The sequence below is a fragment of the Sinocyclocheilus grahami genome, unplaced genomic scaffold, assembly GCF_001515645.1.
Source record: "Sinocyclocheilus grahami isolate Dianchi unplaced genomic scaffold, SAMN03320097.WGS_v1.1 scaffold92.1, whole genome shotgun sequence".
Lineage (NCBI taxonomy): Eukaryota > Metazoa > Chordata > Actinopteri > Cypriniformes > Cyprinidae > Sinocyclocheilus > Sinocyclocheilus grahami.
This window is the reverse complement of record NW_015505271.1, coordinates 2,124,597-2,144,685: the sequence shown is the minus strand read 5'-3', so window position 1 is coordinate 2,144,685 and position 20,089 is coordinate 2,124,597. Positions and strand designations below refer to the sequence as shown.

At 37.4% G+C, this 20,089-nt stretch overlaps 1 protein-coding gene across 2 annotated transcripts in view; it reads left to right on the top strand.

The window, feature by feature from the left end:
• The window catches only part of LOC107587355 (protein spinster homolog 2-like), a 76,399-nt gene that overhangs the window by 34,704 nt on the left and 21,606 nt on the right, over positions 1-20,089 (top strand). For both annotated transcript variants that reach the window (XM_016275114.1, XM_016275113.1), the window contains exons 3-4: positions 10,033-10,169; positions 15,605-15,756. In XM_016275114.1, coding sequence (XP_016130600.1) covers positions 10,033-10,169; positions 15,605-15,756 — 289 coding nt within the window. The remainder of the gene's footprint in view (positions 1-10,032; positions 10,170-15,604; positions 15,757-20,089) is intronic.

Below are 20,089 nucleotides of genomic sequence, written 5' to 3'. Positions count from 1 at the left end.
GGAAAGTGGATCTCGTGGGCCAGATTTGAGGATCCCTGCTCTAGTTCAATGGTAGAGAGAATGCACACTCCTTGTCTACACTCTCTTAGATAATCTTTGAGTTCCTTCTTTACCAGCACACAGCCTCTTAACCGTCTAAGGACTTGTTTTTCATCTAAAATATTTTACATTGATATTCCCATAACCATTACCTGGCATCGGTTAACACATCAGCAATTCAATCAAATCAAGAAAGAATGTCACTAATGTCTCTTGGCAAGTGAAAGATCATCTTCACATATCAAAGCACGACATACTGCACTTGTCATCATGACACAAATAATTTAGTCTGAAACTGAATGAGAAGGAATGGTGGTGTGACATAGCCCCAAATAAAATAAAAAAAGGAGAAAAAAAAGAAAGTTCTACATATTGTAACCATCTCAGGTGAAGTGTCACTATAAACACCCCAAAGACTGCTGTACTTAACAGCTAGGCTCTTTTCTCACTATCTATTTATATTGGTTGAACATTACATTAAAGGCCAAGGTCTGTCTATTAGATTACCCTAAACGCCTGGCTATAAGATTATGTGATCAAGAAGTTATGAAAACATTTGCAAAGCTGGAGAGAGCCGATAAGAGAAGTATGATGATTTAGTATGATGAACACACTCCACTGGCTCAGTGAAGAGATTCCTTACAGAAGAACAGTAGGAGAACAGAAAGAGCGTGTCCTCCAAGGTCAGATAATGGACTTGACTGTCAACTAAAGAGTTTAGTATCTTACATACAAAACCAAATAGGCCTACACTCACACAAAGACACACTGATATAACACACATGAACAACTGTGTGTTTGACATGCATTTTACTCTCTCAGAATCTCTGAAAATTGTGACTACATTGCAAAAAACCCCACATTATTTAAATTTTTGTTTTCCATTAAAAATATCTAAACCTTCTTAATACAATATACTATACATTTACTTCAGAAGCAAAAATTACACAAGAATTTTTTTTTTTTTACAAATTTTTGGCACAAATCTTTAGAATTATTCATATATATATATATATATGGAAAACATAACTTCAAGTTACCCCCTGAAAATCTGTTTTGTTTGAAGTATGATTAGATATTTTTACAGGAAACCAAGATAGAAAGATATTTTTTTTTAGCAATAAACAGAAAACATTTTATCTCAATCTTTTTACAGATCAGATAACACAAAAAGAGATAAAACTGCTCATAAGACATTTCGGTAACACTTTAAAATAGGGAACACATATTAACTATTAATCAAGAGTTTTCCCTCCATAAACTTCTAATTAGCTGCTTATTAATAGTAAGGTAGTTGTTAAATTTAGGTATGGGGTGGATTAAGGGATCTAAAATATGGCCATGCAGAATAAGGCATTTATATGTGATTTATAAGAACTAATAAACAGCTAGTATGCTAGTAATATGCATGCTAACAAGCAGCTAGTTAATAGTGAGAACTGGTCCTTAAAAATAAAGTGTTATTCTGTCTTGTCCATAGCATAATTTCTCTTACAAACTAATTTAGTTCAGTTTTTCAGTAAATAATCAGGATCCTATTGCTTTGTCTCTATAGATGCAATTTCACATTATACACTCTTCAAGTAATGCAGCATTCATGACACAAATGCCTTTTTAATCAGAGGTGTCCCTGGCACTTTCCAGTGAATTATGAGGTCTGAGCTCAGCCTTCCCCTTATTAACCTGTTCTATAACACTTTCCATCTCAATACCAGCAATTTGCATGCAAAAGGATTTATAGCACTTTCTAAATGAACTAGTGGCCCTGACTGCTTTGCTCTCAGAAAGTCAAAACCCTTTCTGTGCATTCAGCAGTGGAGTGGAATTTGTGTTGATTCCACCCTGAGGTGATGTGTTTCTGTGCGTGTCCTTTTTGCCGGACTATCTAGTCACGATTTTTCTGTGACCAAACACCCAGTCTGACTGCAGTCCAAAAGAAATGATTAGAGCAGAACAGAAATCATTACGGTCACACATGTGAAGGCTTCATGGCCGAGCGTGTTTCTCCTTGACGGCGGGACAATGCTGCTTAAAGTGATGCTAATTCTTGTAGACTGAGTCACAAACTGCATAGTGCAGTACAGGTATAGTCCTCTGTTGTCATAGTAACATGTCTCTAATAAAGCTTTGGTCTTTGATCAAAGGAAGCCCACACAGACACTCAAACGCATAATTAAATGAATAAGATTCAATATGATCTGTTAAATTAAAAGGACCTGAAAATGACCATTGATTGATATTGATTTAAAAGGTGTATGTCTTGATTCTAGGTGTCTCATTATTTTCTGAGGCTACTGCTACACTTATTACATCACTCACTCCTACTTCGACTGCGATTGAAGGCTGAGTCACGAAGTTGAGGCGTTTTTTTGAACGCTGCGAATGAAAGATATCCAAGCAATTAAATGCAGGGTGATGCCATTAGTTTAGTCATCCACAGCTATAGCCCACCACACATGACCCACTTCTACCCGCAAATTCACACTCGCCCACACTGGCTCAAATCGCCATTGGCTGTCTGGGGAAAGCCGAGTAGGAGCTCTAGATGCTTCATTCATTTTGACACAGCCAGAATATGTGTTGTCTAGAAGTGTAAAATTACCTAATGAGCCTATTACTAGCATAATGTTTCAAACACAACAACGACTCTCGGCCCCTCTACCATACCTGTTGTTTTTCTGTGATGTGATTTAAAGCGGATATTTGCACTATATAATATGCATCGGGCTGTAATTTTCAGAAGGAGAAGTGGTTTGGTTTCTTCCGTTTACAGCGATTCACAGGTAGCGGAATGCAAACTGGCATCTCTGCTATTTCATTACAGAGTCCTGTTGTCAAGCATCAGCTGCGAATTCGAAACTGAGATGTTTCAGGTGTGTGGCATCTCAGGCACTGTTGTTCCTTTAGTCAGTGAACATTCAAAAGAATTTGCTTTTAGATCAGAGGTTTGGTATGTTGCTAACAATTAGACTTAAACAGGGTTGATACTAAATCATGAAGTATGTAGAATGCACTGAGAGTGTCATGAAGATACAGGAAGAGCAAACAGTTTCTTCAGAAATTCCACCTTACTGTACCACAAGAAGCGCATTTATTTAATTATTTAATGCTTTTTTAAATGTTTTTTTTTCTCGTTGAGCAGTGTTTCCTTAAAATAAATACACATTTAATTAATATACACAGTTTGAAGTTTTTGATGAAAGTCTCTAATGCTCAATAAGGCTGCATTTGGTTGATCAGAAATACAGTAATACTGTGAAATATTATTACAAAATAACTGTTTTCTATTTTAATATATTTCAAAAATGTAATTTATTCCTGTGATGTCAAAGCTGAATTTCAGGATTGTTTTATCAATTGAAATTTCAAAAGAACAGTATTTATTTGCAATGGATTTTAAAAGCCTGAACTGTCACTTTTGATCAATTTAATGTGCCCTTGCTGCCTAAAAGTAGTTCTTTAGAGAAAACAAACTTTCCTTCATTTATTACAATAATAATAATAATAATAATAATAATAATTCATTACATTTATATAGCGCTTTTCTAGGCACTCAAAGCGCTTTACATTGTCAGGGGGTATCTCCTCATCCACCACCAGTGTGCAGCATCCACCTGGATGATGCGACGGCAGCCATAGTGCGCCAGAACGCCCACCACACACCAGCTTATTGGTGGAGAGGAGACTGAGTGATGAAGCCAATCAGTACATATGGAGATTGTTAGGAGGCCATGATGATCAGAGGCCAATGGGAAATTTGGCCAGGATGCCGAGGTCACACCTCTACTCTACTTTCGAAAGACATCCTGGGATTTTTAATGACCACAGAGAGTCAGGACCTCGGTTTAACGTCTCATCCAAAGGACGGTGCCTGTTGACAGTATAGTGTCCCCGTCACTATACTGGGGCGTTAGGACCCACACAGACCACAGGGTGAGCACCCCCTGCTGGCCTCACTAACACCTCTTCCAGCAGCAACCTAGATTTCCCAGGAGGTCTCCCATCCAGGTACTGACCAGGCTTAGCCCTGCTTGGCTAATGCTTAGCCCTGCTTATAGTTAATAATACCCACAAAATGATGATAACTTGCAGTTCAGTAAGTGAGTCAAATTCTGATTCAGTAACTTCTCTGTTTGATTCAGTTCAGTGAAAGATCTGTCAGATTGATTCAATCCAACTCCAGAAACTTGCCTTTTTAGAACAATTCATTAAAAGAATAGGCTCCAATGAGTAATTTGTTCATGAACTGGGCTACACTGTTCATGCCATATGTTTTGAATCACTAAAAAGAACCGACTCATTAGTTCATGAATCGGAAGAGCAATGCAGGAAACACTGATGTACAGTTGAATATGGTTTGATCCTATAAAATCATATAGGGTAACAGTAAGAGTCATTTCAGATAATGTGAACTAATCTAAATGACTGTATTAGCCGATCCTAAAATGATTGATCATTTTAGAAGCATTTTTTTCACCAGACCATTCTATAGGCAACATTATACATGCAATATTCACCTCTATCTTCTGTGTCTACTATTAGTATAGTGTGTGTCTCACATGATAAGTCTGGGTAGGGTATACACAAATAACCTACTGTATATATTAAGCCAGTGCAATTAGTCTCTTTCTTTCCTTTTGCTAAAAACACAGCATGGAAAACAGCAAACCTGTCGTGAGGCTAACTATAGCAGTGGAATATAAAATTGAAGAACTAGTGGGCTCCTGCATGACAAAGACCAAATATAAAGGGTCACCACACTCTGACAGGCGGGTTAAAGAAAGCAAATAAGGAAGGGGTGAAGGTGCAGTGTTTGTCATTCTCTGTCAGAACTGTGACGGGATGTAATCCATCATTATATCATCTTTCATCCCTCAAGGAAAAATATTAGGAGGATAACAGAGGAGTGTGAGTGCGTACACTCATCTATCTGGGAGCTTTTCTGACAGTTTCAAGACAGCATGAATTTTAAATAGAAGGAACATTGCACTCTAAACAAGAGGGAACCCAGAATGACATTTAAAGGCGGTGAATCAGTCGCTTGAATCACATTACACAGTTGCTCATGTTTTCTTAATAAATCCCCTCAGAAAAACACCATTGGAGGTCACATAAAGCAGTGTGCTTGCTTTAAGTCAGAAAGTTCCCACAGTAGTCACCTGGAAGGACAGGTGAGGTGTGTGACATGCCTCAAGCCATCTCAGAAATACCATCATGAGGAGGTATGTTCAAGAGCTTCAGGGGAATAACTTCAGGTCGGAGCAACATGTAGAGAGCAAACTACAGAGAAAACCTCTTCAGTCAAACAACGCACCAAGCCATTTTTCATAGGATGCCCATTTTCCACAAGTTGATATGATTCTTTAGGGTCTTAATGAAAAGTCTGTAACATAGTTTGGTTAAAATTTCTCAATGGTAGTGTAAAAAACACCTTTTTTACCCTGTCAAAAACGGCTCTTTTCAGATCAAGCCGTTTTTGTAACATTTTCCTTTAAATGTTAATGAGGTCTGCTGACCCCGCCCCTCTCTTCCGAGCTGCTCTCAGAGGTACTGTTTACTTTAGCCGCATTCATCGTGAAACTTGCTAATTAGCACATTATTAGGAAAGGCGATTTGCAAAGAATCATTACAAAACATTTTACATAGACGCATTTATGTAGATCGGGGGCGCATTCCCTTCAGAAACAGATGTAATCCACTGCGTCTTCAGCGGCTGAGATGTCGGGCGTAAATGATGACTGCTGTGTTCATTATTACATCCAACAACAGAACACCTCAATCGCTTAGGAGTCATTCTTGTCTATATCTGCTCCAGCGGTGAAACAATGGCGGGCTGATGACAGCTCACGCAGGGTGGGTCTGAGGTAAAAGGCACCAGTCCAGTCTGTGCTGAAATGCTACTGTCAATCAAACTATCGTGGGAGGGGCCTGTCTGTGTGACGTCACACAGACAGGCATCTGAGATCGGCTCGATTTGAGAAAGGAGAAAACATTTAACCAGATTTAAAAAAAAAACACTGGGTGGATTTTTATCATTATAGGGTGGTTGTGTACACACTACCAACACACATTTCAGTTCAAACTACTTGTAAAAGTGCATGTAGCATCCTATGACCTCTTTGACACAAATAATTTAATTGTAATTCAATTATTTTGGTGAAGTAAATAAATTACATAGAAATTAATAAATGCTAAAAATGAATGATAGTAATTCTTAAAAAAATGTTATGAAGGCAAGCGGGTGATAGGAATAATGGTCAATACAGTATACAGTTCATTGGTCAGTAAAGAAAAAATATTTGCTGCTAAACTGTGAGGATCAAAATTAAGCATTCTATTGACCTGCATAAGAGCTTTAATGTTTCAGAATGAAGATAATGTTTGCTTTATTTGTGGCTGGAACAGTAGTGCAGACCACGCAGCCCTTTTTTTCTGATAAAGCATGCAGGAGAAAAGCTTAAAGTGTGTACTTGCTCTATTAGCTTGCCTACTTTGTTTCTCATTTGTAAATGGCTCTGAATCGGCATCAGATGGCTAAATGTAAATGTCTAGTCTTTGTCCCTCTGTCAGGAATCTGTCCTTAACGTGAAAGTCACCCTATCAAGAAGGGACATCCTGATCTGTCTAACATGCTAATTCAGAGCGAAGGCTTCACCAGGGAAAGCTGAGGCATGAATATTTCAGGAGTCGTTCACTTGAACACATGTTGTGTGTTTGGTGCCGGTCCATATGTTCACTCTCTCTGGATACTGTGTGTCTCTGTCTCTCTCAGTCTCACAGTCACACATATAGACACAGGTGTAATTGATGTGCAGTGCTATATGATGTGATGAACACAGACAAGATGTCAGGTCATTAACAGAGAACGTGGCTTAGACGGCTCAGGGGAATGGGAGGAGATCAACATCTCAGAAAGAGGGAGAGGTGTTGATTGCTTTAGTTTAGCTGTGCTCAGATGGATCATAGCCTGTGGGATTCAGCCTCTTCATTCTGTATCATCTATGAAAATTCACCCTCTGATTAAATGCACATTATAGACATTCATTTCAATGTGTGCTTCTTTCTTTCATTCTTTCATCTACTTTCTTTCTTTCTTTTTACTTTAGTAAAGTAATAGCCATTTATAATAAAACTCATGAAATAGTTTAAATGTGTTCAGATAAATATGTTAATCCTGAAAAATGTATTCTACAGTTTACACAAAAATATCAAACAGCACAAGTGTTTTCAGCCATGATGATAATAAAAAATGTTTCTTAAGCAGCAAATCAACATATGTGACCTTGGACCACAAAACCAGTCATAAGGGTCACTTTTGAAGATTTATACATCTGAATAAATAAGCTTTCTATTGATGTATGGCTTGTTAGGATAGGACAATATTTGGCTGAGATATAACTATTTAAAAATCTGGAATCTGAGAAAAATCACCATTAAAGTTGTCCAAATGAAGTTCTTAGCAATGCATATTACTAATCAAAACTTAAGCTTTGATATTTACGGTAGGAAATTTACAAAATATCTTCATGGAACATGATCTTTACTTAATATCCTAATGATTTTAGGCATAAAAGAAAAATTTATAATTTTGACCCATACAATGTATTTTTGGCTATTGCTAAAATAGCCCCAGCGACTTAAGGTTTTGTGGTCCAGGGTCACATATTAGAATGATTTGTGAAGGATCATGTGACACTGAAGACTGGAGTAATGACTGCTGCCGCCACAATTTTGCCATCAAGTTACATTTTAAAATATATTCAAATAGAAAACTTTATTTCAATTTCACAATATAAAAAAAAATCTTACTGGCCCAAACCTTTGAATGGTATTGTATGTAGGCGAAAAAATAAATGTTTGAAAACCCCCGCTCTTATACACAGTGTGTGGTAGCAACAATTCAAGTAGTTGATATAAGATGACTATGTTGATGTGTTGCACTTAGTGACAGAGAAATGACATGCAAAGTTTCATTATGAGACTTTTTGCTTGTCATTAAACAACAAAGTGATGCTTTGATCCTCCCGTGTCTTCAGTTTTGAGACACTGTTGGACAACAGAGCACCCGTTTCGCTATCATCTCATCTTACAGCATCCTCTTTATCAAATCAGACCTGCCTGGAAGTGAACTACTCCTTTAACTCACTTTTACTTTGCGTTTACTCAACATTGAGCATTCTGGAACTATTTTCAAAGGCAGCCTAATTACGATCACTAAGTGAGAGAACTCGGGAATAAAATAGCAGATTATGTAGCATAGAGCTGCTGTAATTTGTACAGATTCGAGTATGTGGAGAGAGTGCTGATTTCCCAGCAGGCTCGGTGTGGGCTCCGTGCCTGTTTCTAGAGTGGATATACTCAAGTCGGGTCAGGTTTGGCTTGAACAAGTAGCCAAGGATAACACAGGGCAATGTTTCTGGTGGCTTCAGCAAATTCAGATTTCCGCAAAAATTGGGAGTTATTAAATATCTAAACATAGCCATTGATCAAAGGTGGAAGAAGGCTGAAACTTCAGGACAGACTTTTTAGCTTCACACTTGGCATGTTATCAAGGTCTCTCAAATGCAACACAGCACAAAGGAGGATGTAAATTAATTATTATATATCATGGCACTGTAATATACAGTATATATGTGTGTGTGCACCGGTTTGGGTGGTTTATGAGGACAGAAATTTGTATAATGGCGTGGGTCTGACATACTATAGGCATTACAATGTGAAGGTGGTTTATGAGGACACTACCTGTGTCCCCGTTATTCAAAAAACATAATATTTTTTTGTTTGTTTTTTCTGTGAGGGGTAGGTTTAGGTGTAAGATCGGGGTAGGGTGATAGAAAATACAGTTTGAACAGTATAAAAAAGCATTATGCCTATGGAGAGTCCACATAAACCACCTATACCAACGTGTGTGTGTGTGTGTGTGTGTTTTACAACCGCTAGACTACACTGCATTTCTCTTTCTCTGTAAGCTTGCTAACACATCCTCATGCTGCATAACACAAACAAAACCACTTCAATGTTTGTGCAGATGGCAAAAAATCTCTGAAGTCTCCATATAAGCATTAGTGCATTGTGCCATTTATGCAAACTCATTACTAAAGCATTTCAGATGTAACTTCCTTCAAACCCAACTGGAGTTGTCACGTCAGCAACTGCAGGATTAAGAATCTTACAACCTTATTATGGTATCTGGGCATTTTTACAGGAATTATTTACATTACTGCAACTGAAGATGGCAATTTTCAACTGTTAATAAAGTACTTTCTATAAGTATGCAGGTGTGCAGTATGTATATATATATATATATATATAGTGTATAATACCACAGAGTAGAATCTCTGGGCACACCACAGAAATTCAGGACCTTATTGGAGTGCATCATTCAGATATCTGAACATAGAAACATAGACGCAGTGGGGGAAAAATGGAACAACTGAAATTAAACAAAAAATATAAACGGTAAAAAAAATGGAATAAATAAAAAATGTAGAAATATAGAAATAGTCGAAAAATGGAATAAAACTATAAAACAGAAATATTCCAAAAATTGAATAAAAACAATAAAAAAATGGAATAAAGTAAATAAAAAAATTAATATATAGAAATTATCAAAATATGAATCAAATTAAACTATAAAACAAAGAAATTATATATATATATATAGAGAGAGAGAGAGAGAGAGAGAGAGAGGTTAGCTTTTGTCTGTCCAGTGGTTAATGGGCAGTCATACATAAGGGGACTGTGGGTAGGAAGTGATTTAGGGAAACAGAAAGGGAATCTTAAAGCTTCCTCCTCATTCTAAAGAATAAGGATATGGATTCACAAGTTGGCATGGAGACATGTATCAGCTTTTTATCTTCCATCTGCAAGAGTGGACTTTTTTTTAAAGAACTGACAATGTCATTTGGATCCTGACTACACAGAAATGCGACCAAGTATGAGATAAATGTGAAAATGATAGTTAAATGTGTCTGTTTCTGTTTTTCTTTCCAGTCTTCATCTGCAGTTTCATGGTGGCCGCACCCATTTTTGGTTACCTTGGGGACCGCTTCAACAGAAAGATCATTCTGAGCTGTGGAATCTTCTTCTGGTCCTTTGTGACGCTGCTAAGCTCCTTTATTACCAAAGATGTAAGTGCCATACTCTCTTTCCCCTTTACAAGTAGCAGCCTAAACCTTGCTCAGAACCTCTTAAAGCAATCGTGTCATCATGACTATCACATTAGGATAATTTTTTAAAATATAAATGTAGTTTGTTTTTGCTCAGAAAGGTTTAGGTTGGTTCTTGCAGTGCTAGTTGTGTATTTTTAGAAGCAGAACAGCAACCCAGCCCAGCAGTAGCATCTCTTAAACTCATTCAGTTTCTGGCTCATTTGAGAGCACTTTGAAACTAGACTTGAGTCATTTAGCATAGCAGGACCCATTTTACATATAATAAAAAACTCAGTGTACTTTATTATTTAGATGTCTCTCTCTCTCGCCGTTTGCTTCCCCCCTTTGCTGAGATGAAATGATTAAATTACATGCTAACTTAGCATAACACTAGGCCTGTCTCAGAAGACCTCTTGTTACAGCTCTACTGCTGTTCGTCATCTTCTTTGTCTTCTTTCTATATCTTAATCTCTGTTTTATCCAGGCCTCACTCACTCACGTCATTAAGAGTCACAAAAGCCACTAAAATTACAAATCAAAAAAGCATTTGTTGCCATTTAAAACTGACAACAATCAATTTGAACCAAGCTACACTGTGAATATTTAAATTAATCAAAAGTCAAACACACCCCTTTCTAAGCAAATTAGGCCCATAACAATAGACTGAAATGTAGGGTGGGCAATATGACCAAAATCTTATTGTACAGTATGAGAAATTTTATTTCACGATAACGATATGTACCTCGATATAGCTATTTTTATTTTATTTTTGTTATTCAAATTAAGAAAAAGAAGCAAATTACAAGCACAACAGACCAAATAAATATGAAACAAACTTTTCATTTATTCAGCTACAGTAGGCTAGGTTTATTTAACATGTAGTAAGAAATATTACAGAAATTGAATAAAGTGTATAAATAAAACACTGCATAGTCTTCACTGTTCAATCAAACATTATTAACATTAATAATGACAGACAGCAGCAGGTAAATAAGGCTGCTGTCCCTTTAAGACCGACTGCACAGATCCAATATACTGAAACGCATGCGGTTTTCACCCAACTGTTTTCCATGTATTTAACATATAATCGACTGTGTTTACTTGAATACTCCACACGACGGGCATTATGACATTACAGTGTGCGTATTTGACCATTCAAGCACAATAAAACACGAAAGAGATCCGTTTTCGCGATCGCATGCTGTCGAGAAAGGGGCTTTCAGTGCGCACGCTTCGGTTGTGTGAGTTCTTTTTCACTGCTTATTGCACTTAATAACTTTATTTTCTCATTCATGCATGTTTCCTTAGCACTCAAAAGGTGTATAACGTTTAAGCAGTACTATGTTGCGCAGATATATTTGCATACCACGGAATACACAATATAGCAAAATCTCTAACGATAGACACTTTATTTCACGGTAACGATATATACTGGGTCATACCGCCCAGCCCTACTTAAATGCCTTATTCACAAAAACCAATGCCTAGCTCCCTACTGCAGTTAACAATGCTCTGTACATAATTGTGATTTTTATTTTTTTGGTCATGTACACTTTGGCTATTAATCATTAATAAATGCTTTACAAATACATTTTACAAATAAATTAGTCATTATTTTGAATTATTAATTTTCCTGACATGTTAACCTATAAAGTGACAACATCAATGCCAATAAATTAATTTTTAAACAAAATATTATCTTTGTAATATCATGGACAGTATAAATGGAATTTATGATATTTACTTTATTCATCATAACTATAGTTACAGATAATAACATAAGAACAGAAAAGTTGTTTGACATACAGGCAGTATTTAAACTGCTTCTTATCAAATTAGCTTGAACAGGACGATTCACGAGTCAATAAACCTACGCTGAGAGGAAGTAAGACAACATAAAAGCCAAACTGAGTAAGGCAGGCAAAAAAAAAAACATGAAAATTACACTGATGCTTGTCTAGATTCCCTCACAGACCATCTCAATCAAATTGTATGTGTGCGTGTGGGGCCAATCTCCAGGGAGGTCATTGCTACAGAGATAAAGAGTGGCAGCTAATTAAAAGGCCATGCTAATGAGAGGAAGAGTGCAAAATTACAAGGGAGGAATGTTCCTTGTGGCTACGATAACTGATTTTAGAGATATCTTGTGACATAGCATGTTTTTATGTGCGGAACATGGCAACCAAGTGCCAGGGGGGAGGGGGGGTATAAATGCGCTAATCCCCTCGATCTGCAATGCTGAGTCGATACTGACAGGACAAGCCACTCTGCATCAAAGTCACATGATCCTCCAAGACCACACACACATGCACATATGCATACATGAGTGCAGAGACTGCAGATATCCCTTTATCTGTCAATCATCCGACCCACGGTGGTGAACTGTTATATAACGTTCTCCACCAAGAGAAACTGCAGATCATCTCATATTTACGCAGAGATTCCTCATCAACCATCACATTTACACTACATCAATGTTGCTGCAAGGTCTGCATTACATTATTCATAGTGATCAAAAGGAGAGTATTATTTCATAAGAACACATTGAAATGATGAGAAATACTATTACGCCAAGAAATCATCTTATGGGATGAGAAATCTAGATTAAGTAAAAGTGTTCTCTAGTATTAGTCTGATGAAAATAATAGGCTGTCCAGCACTGATACACTCTGCTTTGAGAAGAAAATATCTACTAAATCTCTGTATGGCTTAAACTGACCTCACAACCTCTTGCGGATCTGTTCCTCATCTAAAATCCCTCGTAACTCGATGTTCGGCTTCTTTTAATTAGATTTTTCAGGGCTTTGGGAAGAGACAGTCAATTCACTGCACTGTGTTGCTGCAACAAGATTGAATGTTGAATGTTAAACATTAAAATCATGATCCTAAAAACAGAAGCAAGGAATATAAAGTGGCAAATGAAAGGGAGACTTTAGGATGTCTGATGCCCATGACCACATTTAACCTCATTGTGTCGCTTTTGTCGGATGACAAGGAAACAAAACATCAGGGGCTGTCAGTGGTGGTTTTTAGTTAGATATGCACATATTCATGCAGAAGGTATTTGAAAGCTCATGTTTATGCATATGGTTTTGAGGGATGATGGAAGCCAGACATGTACAGTCAGTCCTACAGTACTGCAGCCTCATGAATTGGTTGTGGTCTGGAACAAAGGCAACGAGGCAGATGTGTCAACTTTGTTGTTCAACCTTGGGGTTTCAACCACAAGCTCAAATATAAATTGAAGTGTGAAAAAAAAAATCTGATCGAATACTTACAAAGAAAGTAATACCTAAATACATACAATTACACCTATATCCATTGTGTCAAGACAAAAAAAAATTAATGAAAAAAAAAAGCAGGGAAAAATTCACTAAACAGTTGTACCACTTTTGCAAACAATCATTGATAGATAAATGGCTCTTATTTAATTTTGAAATATATATAATATTTATAATTTATAATACTTTGTAATATAAATTATTGTATTGTATGTACACATTTTAAATATGTATTGTATAATATATATAAATATAGACCACCAGCTTCAAGTCCCTCCCCTCCATCTCACTATAAATCCTCTCACATTGGATAACACATTAATGTGTGTGTGTGTGTGTCACCTCAACCATTCTACAGACGTGTGTATGTTCATCAAATGACAGCCCAAGCATACATTTTTCATGTGTGTGTGTTGGGGTGAAAGGAGGAAAGGATGTGTAAAAAAACAACAACAACCAGTCATCCACTCTCCCTCTTTGCCATCCCTCTATTCTCTTATTCCCTCACAGCACTTCTGTCAATAAACAACTAGCACATAGCTTTTGTCATTTTTGAGCAGAGTCATGAAAAGCAGTAAAGGAGCCGAGAGAGAGAGAGAGAGTGTGAGAGGGAGAGGGAGGGATAGAGAAATCCTCTCAGTGCCAGAGGATAACCCAGCTTGCTGCAGTCTCTCTTTGCTGATTCCTGTCACGTACACTAAAGAAATTCCCCTGCTGAGAATTATGTAACATTCAACAACAAGTTGTTTTCTTTTGGCTGTATGTCGTGTAGCTGCTGTCACACCAAAGACTGTCAGGTGAAAAAGAATAAAGGATGAAAAGCAGGAGAGGGAGTGAGGGAATCCCAGTAATGAAAAGTGACCATTGAATTGCTGAAGGGCATGAGGAATGCAGCCTCTGTTTTTGAAAGCAAGGGATGAATTAAACGTAAATTCATTCATTTAGCAGACATGTTTATCCAATGTGAATTACAAATGAGAATTCTAAATGCGGAAGCCAGTAATAATTGCAACACACTGTTACAAAAATCTATTTCAAATAAATACCGTTCTTTTGAACTTTCTATGCATCAAAGAATCCTGAAAAACACAATGAGAACTGTTTCTTGAGCTTCAAATCAGCATATTAGAATGATTTCCGAAGGTTCATGTGACACTGAAGACTGAAGTAATAGCTGCTGAAAATTCAGCTCAGGAATAAATTACATTTTAAACTATATTAAAATTGTAAGAATATTTCACAATATGACTGTGATCATAAATGCAGCCTTGGTGAAAGGACTATGTAGCTATATGTACGCACAGACAGACATCTCATTATCATTTACAGCAAGCTTGTTAGTACACAAAAGCCTGACACAACAGCATCTGGCTGGTCAGGTAGCTTTGTGAGCCCCCTCAGGAGATATCGCACATTAAAGTCTGCTATGACAGATCGGTATGTGTGTGCTGTGTATGTGCATCACATTATAATGGGATGACCTGGTGTCTCTAGAGGGTTTCCATGTTTGCTCCTTACATTTTGTCTCACTCCATTAGTGTTGGGTGTGGCTGGACTCCCCACTGCTGCCAGACTGAGACCACCAATGACATTCTAAAAATGAGATATTATGAAGGAGAGTGAGAAAAAGAGGTCACAACGTAAAAAGAAATGGACTGTGAGCACAAGCAACAGAGAAATCTATAAGTAGCTTCCTCAGCTGGGTGACTGCCAGGGTGACCCAAATTCTCCTCAGCAGTATGGATGTCCATTACACACCCACGGTTAAATGTCTTCACATGAACAACTATATATACAATGAGTCTAGGTCATTTCAGGGAAGGGTGGTTTCTTAGTCTGGCTTCCTTTCTCGCTGATAGAGGTCAGAGGACAACAGCCACATGTTCCCACTGTTTTAGAAATGTTGGACTCTGCCATTAACACATGCTCAGGTTTGATAAGAAATGTTGAACATCTAAAATGCCACACAAACATGAACACACTCTCAATGTCAATCGACAGATTTATGAAAAAGTTTCAGGGCTCAATGAGCTGTTATTCCTCGGATGCAGGACAGACTATTAATTTCTTTCAGGCAGGTAACATCTGTAAGGTGACTTACATTTTCTAATCATATGACCTTTTCTTTTGCAGTATTATTGGTTGTTAGTGCTGTCCAGATGCTTGGTGGGTATTGGAGAATCAAGCTACTCATCCATCTCTCCAACCATCATTGGAGACCTGTTCACAAACAACAAAAGGACCATGATGCTCTCTGTCTTCTACTTGGCCATCCCACTAGGAAGGTGAGTATCAATAGATATTAATGATAAGCAATATCACTGTATTTACTATCTGGTTGACAACCAATGCACATTTATTAATTTTCGAGAATAAAATGGGTAAAAGGACCCATTTGTCATATTTACAAGCCATTTTTTTAGCAATAAATAAACAGCAAATTATGAGATCTCTAAAAAAAACTTATTAGAATAAATGCTACATTTAGCTGCAGTGAAAAAACCCACAATGATGTTCGGATGAGCGGTGAGAGAAACCGTTCTTATCTTATTAAACTATTTACTATGATAGACATTTATTTTCAGACAAATCAGTGATAAAATCACTTGTTTAAAATAAACCTTGAAATACAACATGAATAAGTTGTAATAATGACATGAATCATGTTTCACCAGTTTTCTGAATTGGTCAGTAGGCGTCAGAACACTCAAAGGGCAAACACACAAGCCACTATTAGTGGTAACTGTCTTGTTCCAAAGTTTAAGACCTCTTTTGGCCAATCTGCTTTCTCGGCAAAGGGGCCAAAACTCTGGAATGCTTTACCTACTAATTTAAAACTAGAGACCAATGGTAATGCTTTTAACAGAGGACTTAAACAATGGTTAAAAACCAAACAACAGTGCTCACATGAATAGTCCTTCATACTCAATTACTATTGTGATATTGTCTGATTATGTTGCCTTTGCTTTACAGCTTATGCATGTACATAATTCTGAATGTATTGTCTCTTTTTTGTTGTATCTTTTTCACTTTTCTTTATCAGTACTCTTATTACTTTTATTGTTAACATTGTTATTATTATTAGCATTGTTAGTGTTATTGCTTTTTTTTTTGCTCTCTGAAAAGCCTTCTGTGGACTGGTGTTGAAAATTAGCATGTGTGCTAAAATACTTAAGTGCATATGGTTAGTCCAATGGAACTGTGATGTCCATGTTAAATAAAAAAATATTAATAATAATAATAATAATATCAGATGTGTAAATATTTAAATAAAATATTGACTCCTAATAGCATACAAATCCATTTTCCACATATGTTCAAGTCTCCATGCTTGCCTCTAATGGTCAGACAGAAATATAAAGCAGAATCCGTAATACCACCAGAGCTCGCAAACTAAACACACAGGGATACGGTTTCAAGGGAGGGAAAGGACAGAGTCCAGGCGATTTAATTTTGCTTAAGCAATTTAATTGTAGGTGTGCAGACATTCATTTGAGATGATTTTACAATAGCACTTTGCATTGTAAGTCATATAATATGATCTGATGTCCGACCTGGTCATTTTATTGCTATTTAACCAGCCATGATACATAGTCTCAGATACCCAGTATCTGTCAACTCAGTAAAGGTCAGTTGTGGAGAATTGAGCTCAGCGTTTTGTGTGGTCACCGCCTCAGACGGGCCAAATAGACACTGATATTCTAAATCTGCTGCTGCTGTGAAAGACTTTAAGCTCACCTATTATGCTCACTTAACACAGGCCGTGGCATTTTCTTTTGTTCACTGAGCTGGAAAAAGACTGGAGAGAAAAGGGGAAAAATAAACAGAGGAAAGGTGATAAAAAATTCATGATTGTACGTGCGCAGCATTTTTACGTGCATTACGTTCACATACAACATCTTGCAGTTTCATTGTTAATCTGATGGGGAAGACAAACAACAACACTAAATGTTAGTGCTAGATTTTTATAAAAAAAATGTTTTATACATGCAGTCGGAGAAAAAAACTAAACGCATGGCTGTTCCCCCACTGAACTGAGGAAAATAAATATCTGAACACAGCAGCTGTCGCCAAAAGACCTGTTCTGAGAGCTAGTAATAGTATCGATGAGAGATTGACTGCAGTTAGAGGAATGGACGGGATGGAAAAATAGCTGGCCCAGGAGAGTTGAGGTATTTGCAGGCTAACTGGGTTTGGCCATAACAAAGCGATCGACAGTACGAACAATAAGAGGTGAAAGACTATAGCGCTACAGTGTGCCGCCTCACTTCCTGTCTAGAGCCATGTTTATCTGCCGTCCGGTTGTTACTGTTTCCAGGAAGTGACTTTAGCCATGAGAGAAATGTTTAGCAGGAAATTTGAGTCCTCTTATGGGCATGGAAAAACATTTTAGTTGCTAATTTAGTTGCACAGAGTAATACTGACAACTTGTGTACAGAAACTTACAGACATATAAAAATGGTAGCACCACATCGCAAATGCTTGAAATGAATATCCAAAATCTCTCATCCAATCAAAGCCATCAATAAGGTTACAAGTGGCCGTATTCAATGAATAAACAATTCAGTTTAGAGCGTTAATAAAGTTTAAGTGAGGTGTTCTTGACATTGAAAGAGGTCCAGTGGACACTGAAGGCTCATGTTGAGAGCCATATGTATTCGCTGATAAGGTGCTATTGTTTGATGGGTCAGGTCGGTCCATCAGTCGGATATGCCAGGGGCAGTCAAAGATAAACAATGTGGTTTACCTGCTGAGCGACAGCCTGGCGCGAGTGTCTGGGAACATAGGAAGTGGGTATGAGGATAAATGCTGGGAGGGACACTCCAAATTTAAACAGAAGGATTCAAACTCTGCAGTTATGCCAGAGCCTGATGTGCAATAAAAAAATGAACAACCCCCAAATACTAGAGACTGCTGTTCCAAAACACTCTGTTAGTATACAGTATTCCTTAATAAATGTAAAATACTGTTCAAAATTCTGGGGTCGGTAAGAGTATTTTAATGTCTTTGGAAGAAGTTTCTTATGTTCAGGAAGGCTGGATTTATTTGATCAAATTACAAAAAAAAAAAAAAAACAGTATTATTGTGAAATGTTATTACAATTTAAATGAACTGTTTTCTATTTCTATTGTTTAAAAATGTGGGGTTTTTTCTGTGACACAAAGCTGAATTTTCAGCAGCCATTACTCTAGCCTTCAGTGTCACATGATCCTTCAGAAATCATTCTAATATCTGACCTCAAGCTTTTGAACAGCAGTGTATGTTATTAATCAATACTGTGTGTGTTTTTGTCACACTATGGCCATAGCGAGTTCACAGCTTGAGTGCTGCTGTCATTAAAACAAAGACTTGAAAGCAAAGCAATGTTCTGAAATCAATTCTAATCTGGGTTTATTCATGATAATATACTACAAAATATATATTCAGTTTGTACCTCTTGTTTCTTTGGCTTCCACACACCTTCACTAGTGCACTAGTGACAACATTGTTATAAAACCTTAAAATAGCAAAAACTTTTCTTTTCATTTCCTTTCACATACACAGCAGTTGAGAGGGTTGGTAACAGGTGTACAAACATGGGATGGAGACAGACAGAGAATATGGTGGAATACTGTGGAACTGAAATGGAGACCTGATGGAAAGAAAAACAGCGAGACACCCAATCAACTTTTTTTACACAGACTATGACCAAGAGGAGAAAACAATTCATACAATGCCCGATGACTCAGTCAAATAACATCCAGTGACAGTCTCAAACCAGATAATCTGCATACACATAGTATACAGAGAGAATATTTCACGTGTGCTTCATTCACACCGAGATCATAACAGGACAATTATGAACTTTATCAGACTGTAAACAGGATGTAGAGCTGAGAGAGTTTGGTCTACGTCTGAAGAGATATGACTCACAGATTCCTCAGATACCGACAGAGTTGAAATGATCCCACCTTGAGTGGCCGCCTTTCTCTTTTCCTTATATCACTCTCTGTCAGGCAGTCTCGCCTTAGAAGGACTTAAAGGAAAGTTCATGAGACACATGCACTCTGCAGCCGTATCCTACAACTTCAGACAGGGATTCTCAGAATTAGGTCATCCGAACGTTTGATGTTAGTATTTCACCACAGTCCCCAAATCCATCCAAAAACCCAAGCGACAGGAAGCTGGCGACTCTCCCCAGTCATCTCTCTTTCTCTTTCCCTCTGAGCAGATCTGTCATTGTAAGCCCCTAAGTAATGCTAAGTGCTTGACTCTCTTACATAGCCAGAGGTGATGTTCAGTGTAAAGCCATTATCAGCGGCATTAGTATGCATGCTGAGTTCAGCCAGCCTTCCCAGCGCGTGAAAGTTTTAGGGTACATGACACAGCTTTGGGGGAAGACAAGTCGGGAAAAGAAGAATTGGTCTTTTGAATTGAAGGAGGCAGGCACATGGCAAAACAGCTTTTAAAAACTGTATAAAAGTTGGTCAACTGGTCTGGTGTGCTGGTTTTGAGGGGTTTAGGGCACTCGTCAACTACATTAAAATTCAAAACCAAAGTAAACTGAAAATACAAATTGAAAATAAAACAGAAATAAAAACTTTATTAAAGCTCAAAACTAAAATAACCCTGGCGTAT